The 25,460-nt window shown below is 34.9% G+C and overlaps 2 protein-coding genes and 1 long non-coding RNA gene across 3 annotated transcripts in view; 2 read left to right on the top strand and 1 right to left on the bottom strand.

Annotated features, from left to right (window-relative positions):
• Polr3B (RNA polymerase III subunit RpIII128) overlaps positions 1-1,236 on the top strand; it is a 39,139-nt gene extending 37,903 nt beyond the window's left edge. Inside the window, exon 28 of the mRNA XM_080152386.1 lies at positions 885-1,236. Coding sequence (XP_080008512.1) covers positions 885-969 — 85 coding nt within the window. The 3' untranslated portion in view covers positions 970-1,236. The remainder of the gene's footprint in view (positions 1-884) is intronic.
• Positions 1,081-21,612, bottom strand: LOC145313120 (uncharacterized). Its single transcript, XM_080152388.1, has 10 exons — positions 21,358-21,612; positions 20,899-21,014; positions 8,482-8,550; positions 7,826-7,941; positions 7,290-7,346; positions 6,425-6,540; positions 4,085-4,171; positions 2,853-2,951; positions 1,770-1,850; positions 1,081-1,374 (listed from the first exon to the last, which is right to left on the bottom strand). The coding sequence occupies exons 1-10, from the start codon at positions 21,531-21,533 to the stop codon at positions 1,239-1,241; spliced, it is 1,053 nt and encodes a 350-aa protein (XP_080008514.1). The 5' UTR covers positions 21,534-21,612; the 3' UTR covers positions 1,081-1,238.
• On the top strand, positions 14,265-19,189 carry LOC145315057 (uncharacterized). Its single transcript, XR_013877938.1, has 2 exons — positions 14,265-14,350; positions 18,921-19,189. It is a non-coding gene; the product is annotated as an uncharacterized LOC145315057 (long non-coding RNA).
• Positions 21,613-25,460: the final 3,848 nt, after the last annotated feature.

Raw genomic sequence — 25,460 nt, 5'->3', positions numbered from 1 at the left:
GTAGAAACGTGATTTTCTCAGCTCCTATTCAAGATAGACTGCTGAAATTTTTAGGGATTATATTTATGTTCATTTTCTACATATTTGCCTATTAATTGGGGTACTAGCTCGATTCCTAGATTTTCACGTTTTCGTGATTTTTCGACCCTTATTCAAGATAGACGGCTAAAATTTTCAAGGATTGAAGAACTTTACACTCTACAAATTTCCATTAAGTTTGAGTTTCATTAAGATTTTTTATTGGTTGGAGTAACGTCCGCTACGGGAGGAACGTGATTTTCTTGGCTCCTATTCAAGATAGCTTATAGACTGCTGAAATTTTTAGGGGAAAACAATATGTTCACATTCTACATATTTCAATAAAGTTTCATTAAGATTTCATTAAGATTTGCCTATTAATTGGGGTATCAAGATAGACGGCTGAAACTTTTAGGGATTGAATAAGTTCACGCTCTACAAATTTCCATTAAGTTTTATTAGAATTTTCTTATTGGTTGGGGTGCTGATAATATATTCTTAGTTTTCCGTCATTTTCTCGATTCCTATAAGATATACATCTGGAATTTTGAGGGATTAAATAAGTTCAAATTCTACATATTTTCACCAAGTTTTTTAAAGACTTGCTTATTGGTTGGGGTGTCAGATCAATTTCTATATTTACTAGTTTTCCTTATTAGCTTAATGCTTCAAAAGACCATGATAATTTTATTTAGGTTTCATGTTTTACTCAAGAATAATGTGTTTTTTTCTGTACTTATTTTTTTCCGGTTCTCGTCCATCCATAATTTTTGAGCTTCGCTACTTATGGATGTTGTCATCCTTGTTACTATTCAAATTGCCTCCTTTTTTATACCAATTCAAGCTAATGTTTCTTATTTTTTTAGGATTCCATATGCTTGCAAGCTGCTATTTCAAGAACTGCAGAGCATGAACATTGTACCCCGTCTCAAGCTGGAGAAACAATGTTAAATAAAATTAGAACATTTCTGTCTTCCATTTGGAAGATTTTTTAAGAACGAGAAACATATAGGCCGATAAAACCAAGGACGTCCACGCTTTTATTTTTTTTTGGGGGGGGGGTTCTCAAATGTTTTTGAAATTCAAAATTTTTGGGGGAGAGGTTAACACCTCGAAAACCTCCATCTCCCCCCTTCTTGGACGTCCCTAAAAAAAAGGAAAGAGCTGTGATTTTTTTCTATTTATTTTTTTTTGTTACAAATAAAAATATAAATCCAATTTTACATGTAGTTATTAATATTAGTAGATTCAGGTTTCATGTATTCTTTATGTTGGTCTTTATATTTATTGACAAGAATGTTCCAGATCCAAACAGGACATTCGTCGCCGTATATTTCCTCGCAAACTTGTTCTGATCTACAATGAAAATGAATCATCATAGTTTTTTTCTACTAAAATAGTAAACAATTACGGCTACGCCTCTAGAGGCGTAGATGTTTGAATGTATACTTGTAACTTATGCTTGAAATAATTTTTTTGAAATGCACTTCATGCAACTATCTTTTTCAAAAGAAAGATAAATATAAATTTTGGTGGGTAATTTTTTTCTAGGGACGATTTCTCCCCTAAATAGTTGTAAACCTTCTCAGGGCCTATAAGAAGCTACATAGTAAAGGAGAACAATTGCGTTTCAGCGGGTAAAAAAGATATACATCATTAATTTTTGTGACGATTCTTCTCATAAATTAACACCTATCCATCAACTCAAGTTGGCCGTCAGTCCTTAATGATTTGATGGAAACTATGCTTACCTATCTATGTTTGCTGACTGTAAGCCATGATTTAAAGCCTTTAATAAGTCTTGTTCTGATTTTAAATCAACTGAATGCCATCTACAAAATAAGATTAATTTTTTTAAATCCAATGAAATAAGGATTTATTGTATAAGGGGCGCAGTAACCACAGATTAAGAATAGCAAGAATAGTTATTTCTCGCATCGTATTATAAACAGCTTTCCGTGGATATGAAATGTAGAATTATAAGATTAAAACCAGTTTTTTATCCCCGAGATGCCGAAGGCACGAGTCAAAAAACTTGTTTTAATCTTATGATTGTATATTTTATATTCGTAGAAAACTGGAAATGATACGATGCTAGACATAATTTTTTCGCATTGATGAGAACCGGCTTTATTCTACGCACCGGTTTCAAATGAATACGAGAAAAAAATTATAACATACCTATTTAGTACATGTTTAAAAGAAAAGAATTTTGCCATGTTAAAGCACAACCTAGTGTTGTTTTGTGAGAAAGAACTATGGTCTGTTGAATGACTCTTTGTAGGTATGCTGTTTGAAAATGGCTTGTATGAAAAATGTATAATAGTTATTTATCGTATCGTATTATAGACATCTTTCCAATGATATTAAAATAAATTAATTAAATTATAGGATTAAAGTCAGTTTTGTTAGACCCGAAGGCCCTAGGCAAACAAAACTGGCATTGATTTTCTCGTATTCATTCGAAACCGGTGGATAAGGACCGGTTCTCGTTTTTTTAGCCCGTGCCTTCGGCACCTCGGGGCTAAAAAAAAACAGGTTTTAATCTTATGATTGTACATTCTATATCCGCGGAAAGCTGTTTATAATACGATGCGAGAAATAACTATTATTCTCTTCATCTAATATTCGTGGAAAATTGTCTGTAATACGTTGTCATTCATGATTTTTCAGTATGGCTTAGGACCGGTTCTAATCCAGCGGATATCAATCTATTTCGAAGCCATGCTGGAAATCATTTTACCTAGTTATGGAATAGCTACTCTACTAATAAGCTGCTCCCCTATTGGTGGTTATAGAAGCCCTGCCCCACACCTCCAAATAAAATATTAAACCTGGTTAAAACACCGCCGGCTGTTTGTGTCAACATTGCAGACAAGTTTCCCCAATATCCACCATTCAATCCTAGCTCACAAATACTCCTTCTCATACATCTATACATAGATAGATAGATAGATGGATGGATAGATAGATAGATAGACAAATGGATGGACAGATAGATAGATAGATAGATAGACAGATAGATATTAAGACACATAGATAGATAGATGAACATGGTAAATAAGTTTCCCCAATAACCGCCATTCAATCCTAGCTCACATATACTCCTTCTCATACATCTATACATAGATAGATAGATAGACAGATGGATGGATAGTTAAATAGATAAACATGAAATATAAGTTTCCCCAATATCCACCATTCAATCCTAGCTCACATATACTCCTTCTCATACATCTACACATAGATAGATAGATAGATAGATAGACAGATGGATGGATAAATAGATAGATGAACATGATTTATAAGTTTCCCCAATATCCACCATTCAATCCTAGCTCACATATACTCCTTCTCATACATCTATACATAGATAATTAGACAGATGGATAGATGGATAGATAGATAGATAGACAGATGGATGGATAGATAGATATATAGACAGATGGAGGGATAGATAGATAGATATTAAGACACATAGATAGATAGATGAACATGGTAAATAAGTTTTCCCAATATCCACTATGCAATCCTAGCTCACATATACTCCTTCTCATACATCTATACATAGATAGATAGATAGACAGATGGACATATGGATAGATAGATAGATGAACATGATATAAAAGTCTCCCCAATAACCGCAATTCAATCCTTAACATGTTGATTTTTTACTTTTTTAACAACAAATTTTTTTGTGATCTAATTTTCCGATTGTTATGATTTTTGGTATACTGATTCCTGGGAAAACAAAGTACAATATTATAAGCAAAGCAACTCTATATTCGAGTCCATAAACATTTTCCTGTATCAAGAAGTTTTTTAACAAATTTACTTACAATTTTGCTTTGACTCTTATACTTTTATATTCTGTTTATTCAGTTCTGACACTATACAAGTGTTAATGTCCGTTTGTCTTACCGTTTCAGAGCTTCGCTTTCATGGATGTTGTCATCCTTGTTGAACTAAAATTAAAGTTGTAGAGCGTGTATATCCTGCAGGCTTCCTTCCATTGATAGATAAATTCATAGAGAGATAGTTTGATTGATTGATTGAAAGACAATACCTGTTAATACCAGCGTCCATTAAATGCCAGGTATTCAATGTCATAACCAAACCAAGACTAAGTTCTTCTTGAATAGTTTTTGGATCACTAAAAGATATATTTTTATCAGCGTTTCGGAGCCGTTTGATTTTGGTGCGGCACCGGCTCCGACCTAAAATCAAGAAAAACTCGACATATTATTTTCCCCCATAAAAAATATTTTTGACTTTTGAAGGTTTTAAAAGTTCAATTTTTGATAAAAATGGACTTGAAAAACTTAAGAAGGGCATTTTCACATGACAAAAAAGAGTTACCAAATTATAATTTATAAAAAAATCTTTATTTATCTAGTCGGAGCCGGAGCCGTTTTTTTAACGAAAATTACGGCTCCAGCAAAATATGGCGGCTCCGAAACACTGATTTTTATACTCTTTTTGTTTTTTTTGTTTTTAGTATTTATTAGTGATGGGAATCCGGATCCGGAATCCGAATCTGGAATCCGGAATCCGCCCAATTTTCGGCCAATTTTGGAATCCGAATCCGGATCCGGAATCCGTTTTTTATAGCGGATTCCGGATTCTAAATTGGTAGGCTAAATTTAATTTAAATAGGTTAGAAAATACCAAGCACATTTATAGGACATACGTAGCACTTAAATTTTTAAATTTACTAATGTGATGTAAATGTTTTAGTTATGCTGGAAGTCAACACTTTAAACAAATCAAGGCTTCAACCAAGTAACATAGTGATAAATTAACGAAAAAAGCTATCCCTCTGTGACGGACGGCCTTTTAAAATACTGCTAGAATCCGGAATCCGAATCCGGAATTCGCCAAAAATAAGAATCCGGAATCCGCAAGAATCTGTCACTTTTTTTGACGGATTCCTTCAGAATCCGGAATCCGAATCCGGCCCAAAAATTCGACGGATTCCCATCCCTAGTATTTATACAAACTATCGACTGCACCCTTAGCATCTAGAGAGTCTCTACTCGAAGATCTAAGAATAGAGATGAGTAAATAGCCTAAAACCCTCCTGGGGCCTATGTAAAGCATCTCTAAAAAGAAAAATCCTTGAAATTTTAAGCTTTAGACAAAAAATCTTTCTACTTTATATAATAGGACTAGCGGCTTTGCCCCAAGAGATGGTAAAAAAAGTGTAAGGTGAAATTTGTACAAAAAAAATAATAAGAAGGACCAAGGAAATCTTCTACAAAGGAAATATTCCACAAAGGAATCTTCTACAAAGGACCAAGGATATTTCTTACAAAAAAAAAAAAAAAAAAAAATGGGGGGAGTAGAATCCGATCGGTTCAGTGGTTACCGAGATCTTAAGGGACGGACGGACAGACATCGTTCTACTTTGTATTATAGATATGAGTAATATTTTTTCTTTGCTAATATACCAAAATACATGAGGCAAGAACATGTTCGGTCAAACGCAAAACCTTGCTACTTTATCCTTTGCTAGCAGCTTCGCCCCTAGCATCTACAGCTCGCGAATGGGATAAGAAGGGAGGGGGGCAGAAAATAGCCTATAACTATCCTATGCTTTGATTTTAAATTAAGTAGCCTAAAACCATCCTGGGGCTAATATGAAGCTTCCCTACATTAGAAAACTCTATCAGTTAAGAGCCAGTCGAATTTATAACGGACAACTACTTCATATCCTTATACTAAAGTAACAGGATGTCTGTTTGTGTGCCTGTACCGAAGGATATTGCTAACCGATGAACCGATTGGGTTCTCCTTAACAGGGTAGCTTCTCATAGGTCCCGGGAAGGTTTATACTATTTTGGGGGAGGGTACTACCTCCCTCCCAAGAGAAATCACAATAAATCGAATTTTTTTCTTCTCGAATAAGGACTCCTACGTAACATTGCAAAGTATCGTAATAATTTGATATAGAGACTCCTTCGCAACATTTCAAGGTATCGTAATTTTTTTTAAACACCAAACATTTAAAGTGCCACTAGAGGCCTCTAGAGGCGTAACCGCTAGTCCTTATAATAAAGTAACAGGATGTCTGTCTGTTTGTCTGTACCGAAGGATCTCGCTAACCGCTGAACCGATCGGGCTATCCTTAACAGGGTAGCTTCTCATAAGTCCCGGGAAGGTTTATAACTTTTTTTGGGGAAGGTACCACCACCCTCCCAAGTATTCGTGCCTACCAAGAGAAATTACAATAAATCGATTTTTTCTCGAATAGAGACTCCTACGTAACATTGCAAAGTATCGTAGAAACTTGATAGAGACTCTTACGCAACATTTTAAGATATTGCAAAAATACATTTAAAGTGCCACTAGAGGCCTCTAGGGTGATAGCCGCTAGTAATTAAATATGTTATTAATTTTAAATCACCTTGGAATTTCAAAAGAACTGGAAGTAATATTGACAAACTGAGAATCCTGGTGGCTAAATATTGTCAGACTCAAATTATTTCCAGATAATCCCGCCTCCAGGTACACTGGCAAATCCTGGAAGAAAAAAAAGGTTTACAAAAAAGATTGCTGACCTTTTTAAAATTCAAATTGCACGGCTTGTGTTAATGGTAAACAATGTTATGAAAAATAAAATATTTTTTTTTTCAAATTATATAATCATGTTCCAACTTACTTAAAACTTTTCAACCATTCTCACATTTTTCAATGTAGCTCATAAACAACAAATAGCACAAAAAATAGTGCTTGTATTTGCAAAAACTAGAGCTAATATAGGTCCTAACAATATGCAGAGCATTTTTTTACTATTAACACACGCTGTGCAATTTGGATTTTAAAATGGTCTGCATTTTTTGGCACACACTTTAATTATGTGCGTTGAAATCACATCAGAGTAAGGTAAATCTTTGTTTGTAGCTGAATGTTTATGTCAGTTAAGATTTCGTGTACGGCTTGGAGAATGAGTAGTAGTTTCAGGGAAGGTTAGTATTTTTACCAGCGAGATTAGGGGACAATGGGCTGTTTATCACACTCAAAGTTTTACAAAAACGTTTTCTTATTCGTTGGCTTAACAACTTTGGGGACTCTAACTAAATTTTGATCGGTTGGTTTATTTAGTTGAGTGTTTAAACCACTAATTTTAATGGTAATTTTGTGTGTCATCATTGGGGATGTACATCAATTTATTGGCCATTGTCTTATTCCTTAGATCCCTGATTTTCAATAGACAGCCATTATCTATTGGTATTGGAACTGGTTTTGTGATGTCAATATTATTTCAAAACCTGTTTTTGTGAAATTGCTCTTTTTCTCCTCCCTACTCCAGGTGGCGTCATCATAACCTAGAAATTAAAAAAATAGCAACGAAGCTACTCTATATCTTACGTTGTGAGAAACATAATTTTGAGGGGCGATTCGTTGTATTTTTAAAATGGCTTTACATAGGTTAGGTTAGGTGATTGCCCCAAAGGATTAGGCAATAGGCCCCACAGGGGCTAGAAATAGAAGAAAAGATACTGTAAAAATATGAAGAATCGCCCATTAAGGTGCGTTGCCACGAAAGGGACTATACTCCATCCTTGTTATCAATAATTTGACTTAACTAGTACTACCTAAGACTAACCAGCGGTGAGCCTAAAATCAAGGATCGGCATTCGCCTGTCTACCACGTGAAAGCTCAGGGAAATCAACCTTAAGTGATATAAAAAAAACAGCTGGAAGTCTAAACATGACCCAGATATGGAAATCTCTCTTTTGTCAAGCATCCAATGGGTTTTAATTTCAGGCTTGAACGCAGGTGCCAAGCCCTGCTAAAATGTACCTGATTAGCAGATGCTTGTCCAGGATTAACGTTGCTTTCAGCATTGTTATTCAGATTAACATTGTCAGAATTATCGTTGATATTGTTCCTATTGTTATTGTTGTTGGCGTTGGATACTGAAAATTTTTTAAACCTAGTTCATCAAGAGTAAAAAGCTTCCCAGAAAAGCAAAAATACGTTAAAATCAGGGAGTGAGATTCAGACAAACAATTATAAGTGAAAATTTCCCCACAACAATCTTCCCCCATTCCTCACCCTTCTTACCCACTTCCCTTCAGCTACAACGACTACAAGTTTTACATCAATTTTACGCCAACAAAATATTTAATTTTCGGCAATTTAAATGGAATTAATTGGCTGAATCACAGCCCCTGTGTTAAAATGAAAACTTTAGTTCTTATTAAAAGGGATATTTGAAATGTACAAAAACAAGGATGACACAATCCATAAAACCGAAGCACTAAAATCATACGGTAGGAGAAACAAATATTAACACTTGCAGACGATAACAGAACTTAATGACAGAGCAACATTTTTGTATATACATTTATTACAAATTTGCTTAAAAACAGTATATAATTTTTATATTACTATCTTAACGTGGTATAAATTTTGAAAAACTTAACTATTATAAATATTTATGATATATTTTTTACCTAAAATATCAACAATGTTGAAAATGGATAGAAGTAGAGCCAAAACACTCCACGTACTCATAGAGCCACCTGAAAAAAACAGTAATCTTATTTCATGTCGAAGTTTTGTTTAAATGGCAGTAAATGGAACCTAGTAAAAGTGTCTGACTCTGATTATGACAAAAAAAATTAGCGAATGAGAGGCCAGTATACACTGTAATGGACCGATGGTAAAATTTATAGTGGTCTCTTATTGGCTAATTTTTTTTTAAAGTCATAATCAGAGTCAGACACTTTTACTAGGTTCCAGTCAGGGGCAGTCCGTCTCATCAACAATTCTTCAATAATTCTTCAACAATTCTTGGAAAATCACCAAACCTACCACGGTAATCGTCAGCTGATATAGCAAAAAGAAAGATGCAACTACTTATATTATGTACTATTATTCATTTCAGACAGTATAAATCATAAGCTATCACCAAACCTTGTTAGCTTAGAATTTTAGGATTGCCGTCTGCTGGTGGAATCAAAACAAAGATTTCTTACTAAAGAATTTAGAATTAGGGAGATTAAAAAAATATTTTTAAAAACTTCTTAAAATTAAAATCTTTAAATTTTTTTCTTATCCAAAATATTTGTAACTGTTTAAAATCAAAAACAAAATATTTCAAAAAATTTTTAATCCTAAACATTTTCAAGCACTTTGTTTAACCCCCTGAAGTAGGTTAATGCAAAAGTTTCAAAATGATTCAATAACTAAATAATATCTCACTTTATGAATCTATAAAAAATGAAATAGGACAAATTCAATCAAAACAATTTGGATCTTTAAAGAAAAATTGAAAATAATTAGAAAATAATCAAACTTATGCCTAAAGCTCAAAATTAAATTCATTTTTCATTATTTATCAAACAAGGATGACAACATCTATGAGATCAAAGCTCTGATACGATAGGATAAATGGACATGAACACTTACAGAATGTCAGAACTGAATAATCAGAAGTTAAATGTATAAGAGTCGAAGCAAAATTGTTAGTAAACTTTGTTGAAAAACTGCTTAATACAGGATAATGTTTATGGACATACTCACATTTCTAGGACTTGATTATAGAGTTGCTTCGCTTATAATATTGTACTTTGTTGTCCCAGGAAACAGTATACCAAATCAATAGGATAATTAGATCACATAAAAATTTGTAATTAAAAAGTAAAAAAAATCAACATAATGTTTAAAATGGACATATGGACATTCTGGTAACAATTATAGAGTTGCTACGCTCTCTAAATTGTATCTAACTACTACAGGAATCACATGCAAAGTTTTAAAACAATAGGACAATTCTAATATGCCGCCCTTTTGATCGTTTTCAATTTTTTTACATTAATGATAGGGAAAGGGGGGACTCTGTGCTCTACAAGGCACTTTGGGGGAAATTACCCAAATCTTAAATGATTCAAATGTTTGTAAGTTGTAATATTCGGAGAAGATTAGAAGTTTTTAGGTTTGATTATTGCAGTACTTATTAAATCATGATTTCAGGGAAGCTTTTTTATTTTACTTCCCTAATTCGCCACTTTCCTCCAACGTGTTTAGCCATTAGAGACAAGAAGTTGCCAAGAAAGTCAAAATTAAACTACTACAAATATTATAAAATGTATGATTGTGAAAATTCAGAGCTATGTAGTTCAGAATTTTATTGCTAGGTGTCGTAAAAACCTTTTTTGAATTAAAATATGTATATGAGATGAATTTTTAAATAATCTTAAATATTTTTCAAAGTATCACAGCTATTCACTCTTTAGGATTTTTATAAATTTATTCACTCTTTAACATATAATTTACGAGTAGTTTATGATTTAGATAAAATACCTAAATATCGTAAAAAAGCTTAATTTCTGCCCAAACATCTTTAAACTGTACGTGTAGGCGAACTCTGTCTATCCTTTTAGCATGGCTTTTAGTAAACAAAGCAAAAAGTGTTAAAATAATGCTTGAGTTTCTTATCAAATTCTGCCAAAAGTTGCTTTATCTCATCATCAAGTTTAAACTGGAAATCTAAGAAATCAGCTCTAAAGCATTGTTTGCCAGAATAGCCTTCCCTTGTCCCTGGGTTCCAGTAAATTGGGTCTATGTTGCATAATGTACAAGGTGTTTCAAATAAAACTGCGTTTTCCGGTTTTGGGAAACAACCAGTAGGAGTATGAAAGAAATAATTATATATATTCTTAATCTCTATAAAAATATGGATCAATTTTATAAAAGGTATTTTTTTTAATATCTCCTAAAACAATAGCGCTTTTTAGAGCTTAAAGAATTTAAAATGTATGTGTGTTGCTTTATTCTTGTAGAATTTAGGGCTATAACGTCCAATTAAATTTTTCTTTTTACTTGAAAACGACATTATAGCATGCTCAACCAAATATTCTAACAATTACATTTAAAATCTAATTCAATAATGCTTTTTTAAAGAATAAATAACACATTTTATTTTTGCTTTCATTACGATTCAATCATGATCATTCAGTTATGCTCTCATAACCCTTCCTCCTACCCCTCCCCTTTTAATCTCTTATTATTATTATTTGATACTTTATTTGTCTTTATCATTTACATACAAAAAATACATTTAAAGTATATCAATATTATTTTAAAAGTCATTCACAATATTCAAAAAAATGGATAAAAATTATTTATGTACACATATATTAAAGAATATTATATAAAAATTACATTGGTTATAAGAAAAGATTTTTTACATACTGTGACATCCCCTTTCTTTAGTCATAATTGACGTCTTCATAAAGTAATAATGGATCACATTTAAGATTTGATTGGCAGACTGATTAAGGAAGGGAGGGGCATGGACATTTTTATTAACACTGTTGGGTACAAGGGTCGCCAGAGGATGACTGGTCCCTTACCTTGGTATTGCCCCTTTAATTTAAGTCAGACATCCTGTGGTATTCCCTGAGCCCAGTCATCAATAAAGCCTCAAAAAAATATTGTATCACATATAAGATGTGCTTGGTAGACTGAATTAAGATGAGTGGGGCAAGGACAGGTATTCTGATAGTAGACAGCTCTGACCCTGTTAGGTTTAAGAGTCGCCAGAGGATTAATGAAGGATCATTATTGACTGGTCCCTTACCTAGGTATTTACTCTAGAGCTGAATAACTCTTAATCCCTTTTGATTTGACATTTGTGACATATTAACCTAATATGATATAAATAGAAGCACTTTATACGGCATTTTCAAACTAAGATAGCTTGCTTTTTTTTTAAGATATTGAAATGAATTAAAAAGTGACTTGTTTTATTTATCAATGCGCATGGAATTAAAAGAGATTTTTTTTTAAAAAATGCCTTTGCAATAGAGAAATAGAAAAAAATAAATTCCGAGGAACCCAAAAATCTCTGTGCATGTAGCCAAAAAAAGAAAATATGTAAAAAATCTCAAATGTGGACATTGATTTAACCTTTTATTACTATAATATTGAACTTTTCAGCCTATATGTTGCAAAAAAAATAAGTTAATTGAATCTTATTGTTGTCACAGATTTAGGATCAGGCATTTTTAACCTACATGTACCTATCAGTACAGCCACATTTTTAGAGATATCAAAAACCACCTTAAGTAAATGTTATGTGCATTTTTACAGAGAATATGGACCTATAAATATTTTTTTTCATGCTCCTTCTGGTTAATTCCCAAAACTGGAAAACGCAGTTTTTTCTTAAACACATTGTACATCCCTAATAAAGTTAACAAAATTACTACGCTGTAGATTTACATTATTTTTTGAAAAGCTGGACTCTGCTATTTGAACCAATTAATCAAGATTTAATTAAAGTATCCAAAAGCTTTTCAGTCAGTTAATGAGGTATAGTGTTAAAAAAAAACTTTGGGTGACAGCGTGTCGAAGCCGTTTAATTTTGATGCGGCTCCGGCTCCGGCTCCGGCTCCTGCCTTAAAATTAATATATCAATTTTTGTTCATTATTGAATTTGATAAAATATAATAAATATTTTGCTTTTATTTGATTAAAGCTATATAAAAGTAGAAGGATGTGTGTCTTAAGTATTGTTAGGTAACAATAGTTTTTCAGTTTATTATATGGAAATAGACCGTTGCCAAATTATAATATTACTTTAAAAATCATTTTTAGCTAATCTGGAGCCGGAGCCGTTTTTAACGAAAAATACGGCTCCGGCTCCACCAAAAATGTTGTTGCTTCTGGCTCCGGCTCCGAAACGCTGGGTGACAGTATAAATAATTTACAGTCCAATCTTCCCCCCTCCCCGCACCAGGTACTATGCAATGTTATACATGCTTACAAGGATCTAGAGATAGGATGATAAACGATAAATCAATCTTTCTTTAAATTCTTGGTTTGAAATTCTGTCTTTTGTATCTGCTAAGATATTGGGGGAAGAACTGTTTGTTGAATAATTTAACCACTAATGTCTTGTCCCTCCCAGCCAAGCATAAGAATTGAAAATCAGGTGTAATCAGGAGGAGTGTAAATTAAGCAAATGTTGTATCGTACTAATTTTAAGGGCGGGATTTTCAAGTTAAAAGATGAACTAAGAAGATTAGGTGTCCCATCACAATAGCAGATTTCTAAAAAAAAGCTATTAATATCGCGAATTTATCATCACATCAAAAAAATTCATAATTTCGTTTACTTTCTTTTTGATTTGTGTTTTGCGATTAAAATAATATTGGCATAAGAATCATATTTAGCATATAATTTTCGCGTATTTAGTAAAACACCTTCCCATCCCCTTCTTCAAACAAACCAAAAACAAACAGGTAGATTTAAAATAAACCTTCCCCCTTTAAATAGTACATACATAACCCCCCCCCCCCCTTCATCTTCATCTACTACTTACAAACAATGATTTGTCAGTTGACCGCTGACTTTACTGTTAGAATTTTTTTTTATAGTAGCAATATTTAGTATAGTGAACTCCTAGCTTTCTTTTCATAAACAAAACAAAACAAAGTGAAATATTAATATCTAGCTCAATCTTGTTAGGCGCGAGGCTATTCAACAGTTAGGGTCTTTTAACCCCTCCCTCGCCATGTAAAATTCAAAACATTAGAGTAAAACACTAGAGGAAGAAAGGGTTAAATAACTGCATTTCCCCATCGCATCAACCTTGTGCAACATTTCTATTGGGTCATTGAAGCAACCAATGGTGTCGCTTTTATGAACACAGCCAAGTAGCAGAAAATAATTTAGAAGCAGACGAAAAAGGTCATTGAGGGAGTTGAGAAAGGGAGGTAGTTGTCTGTAATCTTTACTATAGATCTGTTATCAAAACTAAAAAACAAGAATACTGTAAAGAGCCTGATTTTCCTATGATTTATGCTGACAGAAAGCTTCGTGAATTCAAATAAAATTAGTTCTTGTTTATAATAGTTTTGTTTATCTTTGTTCTAAATAACGCATCTTCGGGGAAAGATATTTTAGTATTATCTAAAATATCAAGATAATAATTGAGTTAAAGTTTATGATTTGAAATTAAATATGTATAGTTTTAACAAATTTGTTTTATTTTTATATAAAGCATTTCCACTAATTTAAAATATTACCTTTTTCCTATTAAGTATTGATTTTAATGTTTATTAAACTGAATGAGTTCTCCTATTTAGAGAAACTTCTCGTAGGTTTTATGATGGTTAAATTTTTCTGTCCCTTCAAAAGTAGAGCCCCTAGATACTAGGTGCGTAGCCGCTAGTTTAACATAAATGGAAACAGGCGATTGTTTGAATAAATTTTAAAATTTATATTTTTTCAGAGAAAATGGACAATAGCTTTGAGAGAGACTTGATAATTGTTGGCTTTATTCTTGTTCTTTTCTTCATTTATTTATTAAAGGTAACATCTTTATATCCTTATACTAAAGTAACAGGATGTCTGTTGGTGTGTTTGTGTCTGTGTTTGTACCGAAGGATCTTGCTAATCGATGAACCGATCGGGTTCTTCTTAACAGGGTAACTTTTCGGAAAGGTTTATAACTATTATAAGGGAGGGTACCACCACCATCCCAAGAGAAATCGCCCTAGAAAGAAATAACCCCCCCATAAAAAAAATTTATTTAATTTTTAACTAAAAATAAAAATGAGGGGACGTCAGCCCCTTCGTCCCAAAAAAAATTTCCCCTCCAAAATTTTTTTTCTTAAATCTAAAAAAAAATAATGGTAATCAAATTCAACTCCCCCAGCCTCAAGTGCCCCCAGAAGCCTCTAGGGGCGTAGCAGCTTGTAGCATAAAAAAAGGATAGCCTTTGGATTTCCTTAGTCTTATATACATATACTAGCGGCTACGCCCCTAGAGGCCTCTAGTGGCACTTTAAATGTTTTTGTTTGTTAAAGTTAATTTTTTATGTACGATACCACCTTATTTGACGTTGAAGTCTCCCCTAAATTTTGCAAAATTTAGATTTTTTTGTCATTTCTCTTGGGAGGGTGGTGGTACCCTCCCCCAAAATAGTTATAAACCTTCCCGGGACTTAGGAGAAGCTACCCTGTTAAGGAGAACCCGATCGGTTCAGCGGTTAGCGAGATCCTTCGGTACAGACACACAGATACACACACAGACATCCTGTTACTTTAGTATAAGGATATGGCAAGCTACTCTATGATATTTTGTCATTTACTTTTCTTTGGCTAGCCTAGTAATAAGTCCCCCCTTTTCCTTTATATTAATGCAAGGACAAGAAAACCCTATGCTAGTTCATTTTTTTATAGCCAATTATTTTTATATCTCTTGATAATTTTATTGTTTAAGTAAGACGTACAGAGCACTGTGTTCCAGAAATCCCGAAAAATATAAAAAATCATAGAGAGCGTATAATTGAAAATTTTGATGAAATTTTCTTTGAATAGCAATAAATATACATATATCTTTTTAAAAATGGTGAAAAATACTTATAATAGGGGTTTTACACAAGGGGCGTCAAGATAGTCTAATAAGCACATTTCAGAAGCTGTAACTTCCTTTGTTTTGGGGCTACATTGACAACCCAAATAACAATGTATGTTAACCCTTAACAGTCTGGGGGGGGGGGGGTCGCCCCGCCTTCTGGTATTTTCTGTCTCATTTTCTGTGTGTGAAAGATAGAGAGCTATAACTGAGTGACTTGTTTTAAATGGGTACGACACATAACTGAAAGTTGAATATCTCCATCCTGGCGGGCACAGGATGCCAGGATACGTTGCATATCATACAGGGAAAGAACAAAAATATTTTTTTTTATGACTTAAACTTAGCATTTCCTCTTACCAAAATACTAAAATATCTTATATTACTAGATCCAAATATGAAATATAGGAGTATATTTAAGCAGGGAGGGAGGGAACAATTGGCTGTTTATAATACTAGTCCACAAAGTTTTATAATAGTGTTTTCTTATTTGTAGGCACAACAACTTTTGGGACTTTTATTGAATCTGATTGGTTGGTTTATTTATTAGTTGAGTGTCCAAACATTTCAACAACTAAATGTAATTTATAGAATACACAATGGGCAATTTTGTGTATTAGCATTGGGGATGTACATTAATTCATCTGCCATTATCTTGTCCCTTCCAATCATAGATATGTAAGACTTTAATTTTTACTTTAAAGGAAACATTTTCTACCTTAATAAAAATAAATTCTACTCTGTTCTTCTTTGTTAATAAGTATGAAAGAACCTTTTGTGAAAGGTTGCTCAATAAAAGGGTAAAGGGAGTAGATAATGTTAAACGTATAAAATCAGAATATTTATGGTTGATCAAGGAAAACACTTCAAGCTTCAATGGGATCTAAGATAGATATAACCCCCCCCCCCCCCCCCAATGAGGGGTATGATAGTTCAGATAAGAGCTAAGACATTAGTAGATAATCTTTTATTTGATTTTAAAACTTTTCTTTACTTTAAGTTTAATTTAATATGTGTTTTAAATAATAAGAAAAATATATTACTTTTTATTTCATGCCTTAAAAAATTGTTATTTTTTTTGGTTGACCCTAGTTACTTAAGAGCTTAAAAAAAAACTTCGGAAGATTTAGGAAGATTAGGCTAAGTTCTATAATATTGTACATAGTTCTAATTTACTCATACGAGAGGATTTTATTGCCATCCTTTGCCATTTTTAGTTCTGGAACCAAACGTAAAATTTTCATTTTTAAGAAAATTGTTTATCTTACAAGAAACGGGTATGTCTAGAAAAGTACCTACAATTACAACAAAAAATGGAGATTTGACTTCTTTTAAAGGCTAAACGTTTAAAGCATTGCATATCGAATCCAAAAATGTATAATACTTAACAACAGCTTTAAAAATAATCCGTCCACACGGATTTGAAATGTAGTTTAGTTGACCAAAAAAAACAGTTGTCTACTATAATGAAAAGGAACCTAATTCCAAACCTCTGGTATGATTACACATACAATTCTTATTTTTCATATTAAAGAGTTAATTCTTTCGGTTTTATTTCCAAAAACTTGTGTAATTGTATATTACTAAACAATTGTTTAAAAGTGTATTTTCCAAAATGTAAAAATCGATTTTTTGTCACTGTCTGGAACATAGTGCAGAGACATAGAATGGAGAATACACACTCACATTCAAAACAAAAACAAACGCATTGGGCGCCAAAAATATGCCAACATTCTATTTTATAGCCATTTTATAGCATAATTGTAGAGCCCAATGAATGCGTTTGTTTATGTTTTGAATGTAAGTGTGAATTTTCTTTATGTCTTGAATTCTCACCTCAGTATAGACAGACATGGCTTTATGGAGACAATATTAAGTACAAGAAATGTTATTTTGCCTTTAATTTACGTCTTCATTGTGCCCAATACTAGCTGCAAATTTTTATTAGACGTGCAACTTAATAACACTATTCTAATAATCATAGTATGACTATTACATTTTGCATTAAAAAAAACCCAAATTTAAAAGGACAGAGGTCTTAATTATAATAGTAGCGAAGCTAGACACAACCCAATCTTTCCCGATTTTGTATAATTTTTACGGAATACGATTCCAGTGAGGTCATATTTTTCTTTCCCGAAAAAGGGAAGGGGGGAAGAAAAAAAGAGATGGGAGAAAAGGGGGTTTTACCCATCTCTTTTGAAGAGATTTTCTTCCCTTCTTCCCTTTTTCGGGAAAGAAAAACATGACGTCACTGGAATCGTGTTCCGTAAAAATTATACAAAATCGGGAAAGATTGGGTTGTGTCGCGAAGCTATGGTCAGCCAGTGCACAACGAAATGGGGGGAATGTGATTTTTTTTTCAGTTGCTTTTAAAGATGGACAGCTAAGTTTTCTATGATATATGTCTCTATCTGTAAATTGTTTTGTCTGTCTGTCGGTCGGTCTTGCTTCAAAAGACATAAAAACATATTTTTTAGATTTCTTTTAGTATATTATCTCTCTTTCTTTTCTTCTCTATTCAATGATTTTGTTGTGCTTTGCACCTTGTCAACCTTGTTTTTACGCACTTTAACAGAAACTAGCGGCTACGCCCCTAGAGGCCTCTAGTGGCACTATAATTGTTTTTTTTTTATAACTAAAATATGGCTATTTTACGTTTGACGTTTATTTTTCGTTGAACTCTCTTTCTAAAATCGCGAAATTTAAAAAATAAAATATTTCTCTAGGGAGGGTGGTGGTACCCTCCCCCAAAATAGTTATAAACCTTCCCGGGACATATGAGAATCTACCCTGTTAAGGAGAACCCGATCGGTTCAGCGGTTAGCGAGATCCTTTGGTACAAACATACAAACACACACACACAAACACACAGAAAACACACATCCTGTTACTTTATTATAAGGATTAATATAAAAGCTTTGCGTTGAATAAAACTTGTTTATCTTTGTTTTTAAAAGCGAAGCTTTTCTATAATTAGGGTCGGTCCGTCCGTCCGTCCGTACGTCCGTCCGTCCGTCCGTACGTCCGTCCGTCCGAGATAGATAGCTTTTATTCGTTATTTTAGGCATGTTAGAATTGTCCTATCGATTTCAAACTTTGCATGATGATTCCTGTAGTAGTTAGGTATGATTTAGAAAGCGTAGCAACTCTATAATCATTACCATAATGTCCGTACGTCCATTTTAAACATGTTGATTTTTTTACTTTTTTTACAACAAATTTTTATGTGATCTAATTATCCGTTTGATCTGATTTTTGGTATATTGATTCCTGGGACAACAAAGAACAATATTATAAGCGACGCAACTCTATAATCAAGTCCTTAAAAAGTAAGTATGTCCATAAACATTATCCTGTATCAAGTAGTTTTTTAACAAATTTACTTACAATTTTGCTTCGACTCTTTCGATATTTTTATATTCTGATTATTCAGTTCAGACACTATACAAGTGTTAATATCCGTTTGTCCTTCCGTTTCAGTGCTTCGCTTTTATGGATGTTGTCATCCTTGTTTTTTTAGATGTTATGTAGTAACGCGAGCATACTGTACAAAAGCCATAAAAGCCGACAACACCAAAGAATCCCAACCTCACCGCCACCGCCTCAGTCAACAGCCAACCAACGGCCGGCGGTTGTGAAAATATCCGCTATTTCCGCCTCCCAACCGCCACCGCCGTACGATGTTGTTGTGGGATCTTATGATTATCAGTACCATCAGTTTGCCTGATCTATCAATTATAGAGTAGCGGTGTCTTTGTAAATAATAAACCTTTAAAAAATACTTTAAAACAAGGATGACAACATCCATAAAAGCGAAGCACTGAAACGGTAGGACAAACGGACATTAATACTTGTATAGTGTCTGAACTGAATAATCAGAATATAAAAGTATAAGATTCGAAGCAAAATTGTAAGTAAATTTGTTGAAAAACTGCTTTATACAGGATAATGTTTATGGACATACTTACATCTTTAGGGCTTGATTATAGAGTTGCTTCGCTTAAAATCTTGTTCTATGTTGTCCCAGGAATCAATATACCAAATATCAGATCAAACGGATAATTAGATCATATAAAAATTTGTTGTTAAAAAAGTAGAAAAATCAACATGTTTAAAATGGACGTACGGACATTTTGGTAATGATTATAGAGTTGCTACGCTTTCTAAATCGTACCTAACTACTACAGAAATCACCATGCAAAGTTTGAAATCGATAGGACAATTCTAACATGCTTAAATTAACGAATAAAAGCTAACTATCTCGGACGGACGGACGTACGGACGGACCGACCCTAATTATAGAAAAGCTTCGCTTTTAAAAAAGCAGTGGCGTGCACAGAAATTCACAAGGGGTTGGTGAGTAACCCTACCGCACGCCATTGCTTAATAGTACAATTACAAAAACTCTCTTTCTATGATAACAAGGATGACAACATCCATAAAAGCGAAGCACTGAAACGGTAGGACAAACGGACATTAACATTTGTATAGTATCTGAACTGAATAATCTGAATTTAAAAGTATAAGAGTTGAAGCAAAATTGTAAGTAAATTTGTTGAAAAACAGCTTGAAGCAGGATAATGTTTATGGACATACTTACATTTTTGGACTTGATTATAGAGTTGCTTCGCTTATTATATTGTTCTTTGTTGTCCCAGGAATCAATATACCAAAAATCAGATCAAACGGATAATTAGAACACTTGAAAATTTGTTGTTAAAAAAGTAGAAAAATCAACATGTTTAAAATGGACGTATGGACATTCTGGTAATGATTATAGAGTTGCTACGCTTTCTAAATCGTACCCAACTACTACAGGAATCATCATGCAAAGTTTGAAATCGATAGGACAATTCTAACATGCCTAAATTAACGAATAAAAGCTATCTATCTCGGACGGACGTACGGACGGACGTACGGACGGACGGACGTACGGACGGACGGACCGACCCTAATTATAGAAAAGCTTCGCTTTTAAAAAGCGAATTTAATAATATTATAGAAAATGTATTCAATGACCTACTAAAAATTTTTTTGAATTTAAATTCTATCTTTATTATGATTTTTTTAGCTATCGCTCATTAATGATCTAAAAACCTACTTTTACTGACTCTTAAAGTAAATTCTACATTGTACCTTTATCATAATATTTATTGTTATTTATTAAAATGTAAATATGAAAATAATTGACTGTTTTTATTATTAAATAAAATTTGATACTGGATTTTCTATTGCTTTAATTCTAAATGAGGTAAAATTTTAAACTGTTATGAAATATAAACAATTTTTGTAGCTGTTGTATCAAAAGGAAAGAAAAAAGAATTAGTAGTTCTTATTAGTGTTTATTTTACTTTAGAATAGGTTATATTCGCTATTCCTGTAGTGATAAGGCATACAGAAAAATATATCTCCACCCCGCCCCCCCCCCCCACCGTCATATCTTGAATTTATTTCAAAATTAAAAGGGGGATTTCTGTTGAAAAAATTAATATTCTTACTTGGTTTAGCTGGAGGTCCACAGTCCGCACTCCCCCCTGGGAAGAAAATTACTGGATCAGGGGGCGGGGGAGGCGGTGGCTCATATTTATGCTTCGATTCTGATGCTACTTGTTCTCTAAAACAAGGATTATTTCATGTATAGCAAATTAGCACTAAGACTTTTTGTGGTGAAATCCTTTATGTAGCCATAAATAATTTTGATTTGCCAATCTAGGATAAAAGGGCCCTTTGTAAGACTTTTGCCGCAGTACTTGATATGGCAACAGTAAAAAAAGGAATTGGCGAGTAGAAACTATTGCTTATTTTTGCTGTTTTTCCTTTAATATAAAGATTTTGGCAAGGATTGTACTTTTCAGGGAAGCTTTATAAATATTTATGTTACTTTCCTGACATCCCTCTCCCTCCTCTAGAGGCAAAGGGCGAAGTAACTTTTCAATCTAAAAAGTTCATTTTCATACCTTGTGAAATCATCCGCCATTTTTTGAAGAAGTTTTCCACCGTGCTCTGGTATAATTAAGCCTCCAAGATTATTAGTTGCAAAACTTCCGCTAGAGGGTTTATTTTTGTTGTTGTTAGTTGCAAAACTGCCGCTAGGCGGCTTATTTCTGTTAGGTCCAGATACTAATCTTGACATTTGTGTAGGTCTTCCTATCTGCTAGTTTTTTATATACTTTTATTTTCTTTAAATAGGGAGGGAGGGGACATTGGACTGTAAATTAGTTTAGTACAAAAGCTCAATAATCACTTACGTTATCTTATTGGTTGGTTTAAAAACGTTGGGTACTTTTACATAATTGTGAATGGTTGTGTCCAAACTTGTTAACCCATAATTTTAAACTACAAAAGTGTAATTTTGTTTATCACAATTAGGATATAATTCAATTTATCATCCATTGTCTCTCAAGATCCATAGAGAAAGTGGCAGTAAAAAGTATAAAAAGTTTCCTGCTTATTATTGAAATACTTTTGTTGTATATTATTCTCCATTCTAGCCATAGGATTCAATGATGGCATATTAAATAGTTCGGTTAGGGAACTCATTTTTGGGCTGAAAAATCGCACAGATTTGAAACAATAAATATTGAAATTTGTTTTCCTGTGCCTATGGCTTCGAAACTAATATTCACTGGATTAGAACCGGTTCTCGGCAATAATGATAAAATTTTGTACTTAAAGACATTTTACAACGAATATAAAATATAAAGTTTATGCCAGTTTTGTTAGCCCGGATTCAACTAAACAGGTTTTAATCTTATAATTTTTCATTTTAATATCCGCAGAAAGTTGTCTATAATACATTGCGATATATATAACTATTATTTTTGAAACAGAAAGAGGTAAAGTTCATAACGAATAGATCTAACATCAAATGAGGATTTTATAACAATAAGGTATAGTTATAGAAGGTATAGCAACTACAGAATCATTACTTGAGTATTTCTATTTAAACAAGGATGACAACATCCATAAGTAGCAAAGCACAAAAAATCATGGATTGGAATACGTACAAGTAGATTTAAAGTGTATTTATTAAAATCAAGAACAGATTTATTGGAGAAAATAATATTTTGTATAATGATGACGGTCAAAGTAAATTACATAAAAGATGCTCATAACAACGAGAAATAATATTTTGATACTGATATCCCAAAAAAAGTTTTAAAATTGGACCACCACAGATATTGGGAAATATGTAAAACATACAAAATTCGCGAGTCGGCTCCTATTTTTTTCTGGCTCCCAATATCGAATCTCATATGTATTATAGTAAAGATTATAAGCAAATTTACATATATAATCCCAGAATTTTGGGAGTCAATTCATGTCTTCAAAGGCGATTTTTTTCAAAGATTTTTGGTGTTTAGGAGCCACTTTACAAATTTGATATGTAACGGTAATAAAGATGTTAAAGATAAGAAAGTATTGTTTATAAATAATTAATTACTCTTCAAATACTTGAAAAATATACTGCTAAAAAATCGCGCAACCTATTATATTTGTTAATTAAAATCTTGTAAACGGCTTGAATGATTGTTACAAAATTTTATTTATTGGGATTTATGTATTTTATTTAAGATCTATAAAACGGCGAAATCACACATCTTATTGACTATTCTATAAATCAATTTATCTGTCTGTATGTATGTGTTAACAAAGATCTCATAAACAGTTAAATCACACAATTTTTAACCGCTGGACCAATTGTGGTATCCGCCGAGGATAATGGCAGACACCGGAGTTCAGTTAGATTACGGCAGTGTGACAGACGTGGACACCTTACTATAGAGAAGCTACGCTTCTCTAGCTTTCACTAGATAATGATCAACATCTATTTTCAGTTGTCACTTTATTGAAGGTTTAAAAGATACTGAAGCTATATACAACAAACAATAATTACATGGATAGGAATAAATAATCATAACATAAAAGCATAAATAATACATATACAATGGTCAGTTTGGGCAATAATGATCCCCCATCCCTGAAAAGGGTGGGGGAGAATTAAGAATACAGTTAACCATAATAAACATGACAGATTCAATCATTAATTCTAAGCGTAGGGAGGGGGTCACTAGACCCCTTCCCCAGGACTCGGGGGAGGGCCATTGACCCTCCACCGAACCCCAGATCAGGGGTGCCATAGGCATGGCTCACGGTTGCCGAATACCACAACTCTCCCCTCGGAAGGCTGGGAGGTGGTTTCCCTACCAGACTTCCGACAGTGGTTGAGGCCTTCGGTCCGCTCCTTAGGGCTAAAATATATACAAACGATAATGATTCAATGGAATCCTAGTGGTGAGTATCTTCTTAGGGTTGATGGGCTCCCAATGTGGGATAGAAGGCAGAGGCTGGCTTGGGTTGGACACGTTGGTCAGCGCCGGCAGGTATCAGGGTTGCTGGTGGCACAGTTTTTGCTGGAACAGTCAGCAGTGGGGCCTGCTGGTTGTTGTTGGCAGCGGCTGGGGCACTGGCTGCCAGGTTGATCGTCTGAGCAGCGGCCTGTCCTCCTGAGGGGCCGCGGGGTCTGCCAGAGGGCGGTCCTGGCCTACCTGGGCGGTCATGCCCGCTGTCAGTTGATTTCATAGACACCATTTCCTCGGCTGCTTCCCTGCCGATGGGAATGGCATCCCAGTCCACTGAAAAGTCCCGGGACTTGGCATGGTTGAGCCTGGCTCTAGCCAGCGCTTTCCTATATAAAGCTGGATGGTACAGGAACACTTGTGATATCGCATTCAGGGCTGCTCGGACTCCTCCTTGTGCTGCTGCCAGGGAAATGATGGTTAGGTCCCCCAGCAGTTTGAGGATCAACAACAGCAGACACAGTATGGCTGCGCCATCTCCCCACTCGTGGATGGCTTGTCTAAATCCAGCCCAGACATCCAGGGCTGCCTCTCCTTCCTCCGCCAGTCGGTCAATGTTGTAGGACACTATCCCATGGTCTCCTGTGGCCGAACAGCTGCCTTGCTGAACGCAGGAGCCATAGGATAGGCCGGTCAGCATGGCACTCTTGTATGCTGGGAACGCCAGCAGTTGTTGCCAGTCGTTCAACTCAGCCTGCGAATACAAGCCACCTGAACTGAAGTCATCTAAGGGTTCGGTCAACAACTGTTTAGGCGTATCCAGCGGGGGTGGCCTCTTCTTGGGAGTGGGGGTTAACTCTATCCAGCCTTCCTCCGCGTGCACAGTCAGGGGGTAGGTGGAGGAGCAGGGAATCTTGGTGGCATGTTCACTGTATACCCGTGTCACAGCGTCTACAAAACCTGTGGGCTCTACTGGCACTTTGTCCCAACACTCCTTGTGCTCGCGGACAACGTACTTGTGACGTTGGCAGGTCAGCTGCAGCAGGATGTCTCCCCTCAGTACCGAGAACGTGCTCCCCTGGACACGCACCGGGTGGGCCGGGTCTAGTTGCTGGAGCTTCCAGCAGTTGGCCGCTACTTCTTCTGCTGCGGTGCTTTTCATGCGCGTTTCCAGGGTAAACCCAATATAACCTGCATGTATCTGTGCTTGAAGGGGAACGTCAACATCCCTGGCCGACACTCTGGGCAGCGCAGCCGCGGCTGGGTCAGCTGCCACGAACAACGCTGGATGGTTTGTGGCATGGGCCTCGAAGTCGCAGTTCACAATCGAGGTGGGGTTGGTCATGTTGATGAAAAACTGGGCCTGATGGTCAACCAGATATGCATCCATCACCAGGCTGGGCTGGAGGCTGCGGATCAGCCTCAAGGGGCAATCTCTTCCCAGGTGGTCCCACACGTAGGTTGCTTCCCTGATGCAGGACAGCTCAGAATGGGGACACTCTAGGGTCAGGTGGTCAGACTGGGACTCCACCCGTCCATCCTCCACCACATAGGTCTCCTCCTTGACCAGCAGCCGTCGCTCCTGGAGCACTAATTCGTTGCGGTATAGCTGGCCCTCAAAGTGGACGTCCTCCCCCTCACAACCCACCCCCTCGGGGCTGTTGACGAGGGCGCCCACCATGTCGATGGTGAAGAACAGGGGGTGGTTCAGCTGGAACGTCAGTGGCTGGGTCTTGCCTGGCAACGTGTAGACTCGGTTC

Source organism: Acartia tonsa, chromosome 3 (assembly GCF_053477335.1).
Source record: "Acartia tonsa isolate MP-2025a chromosome 3, ASM5347733v1, whole genome shotgun sequence".
In the NCBI taxonomy this organism is placed as follows: domain Eukaryota; kingdom Metazoa; phylum Arthropoda; class Copepoda; order Calanoida; family Acartiidae; genus Acartia; species Acartia tonsa.
Note: the sequence above shows the minus strand (reverse complement) of the source record. Positions and strands in the feature narration are given on the sequence as shown.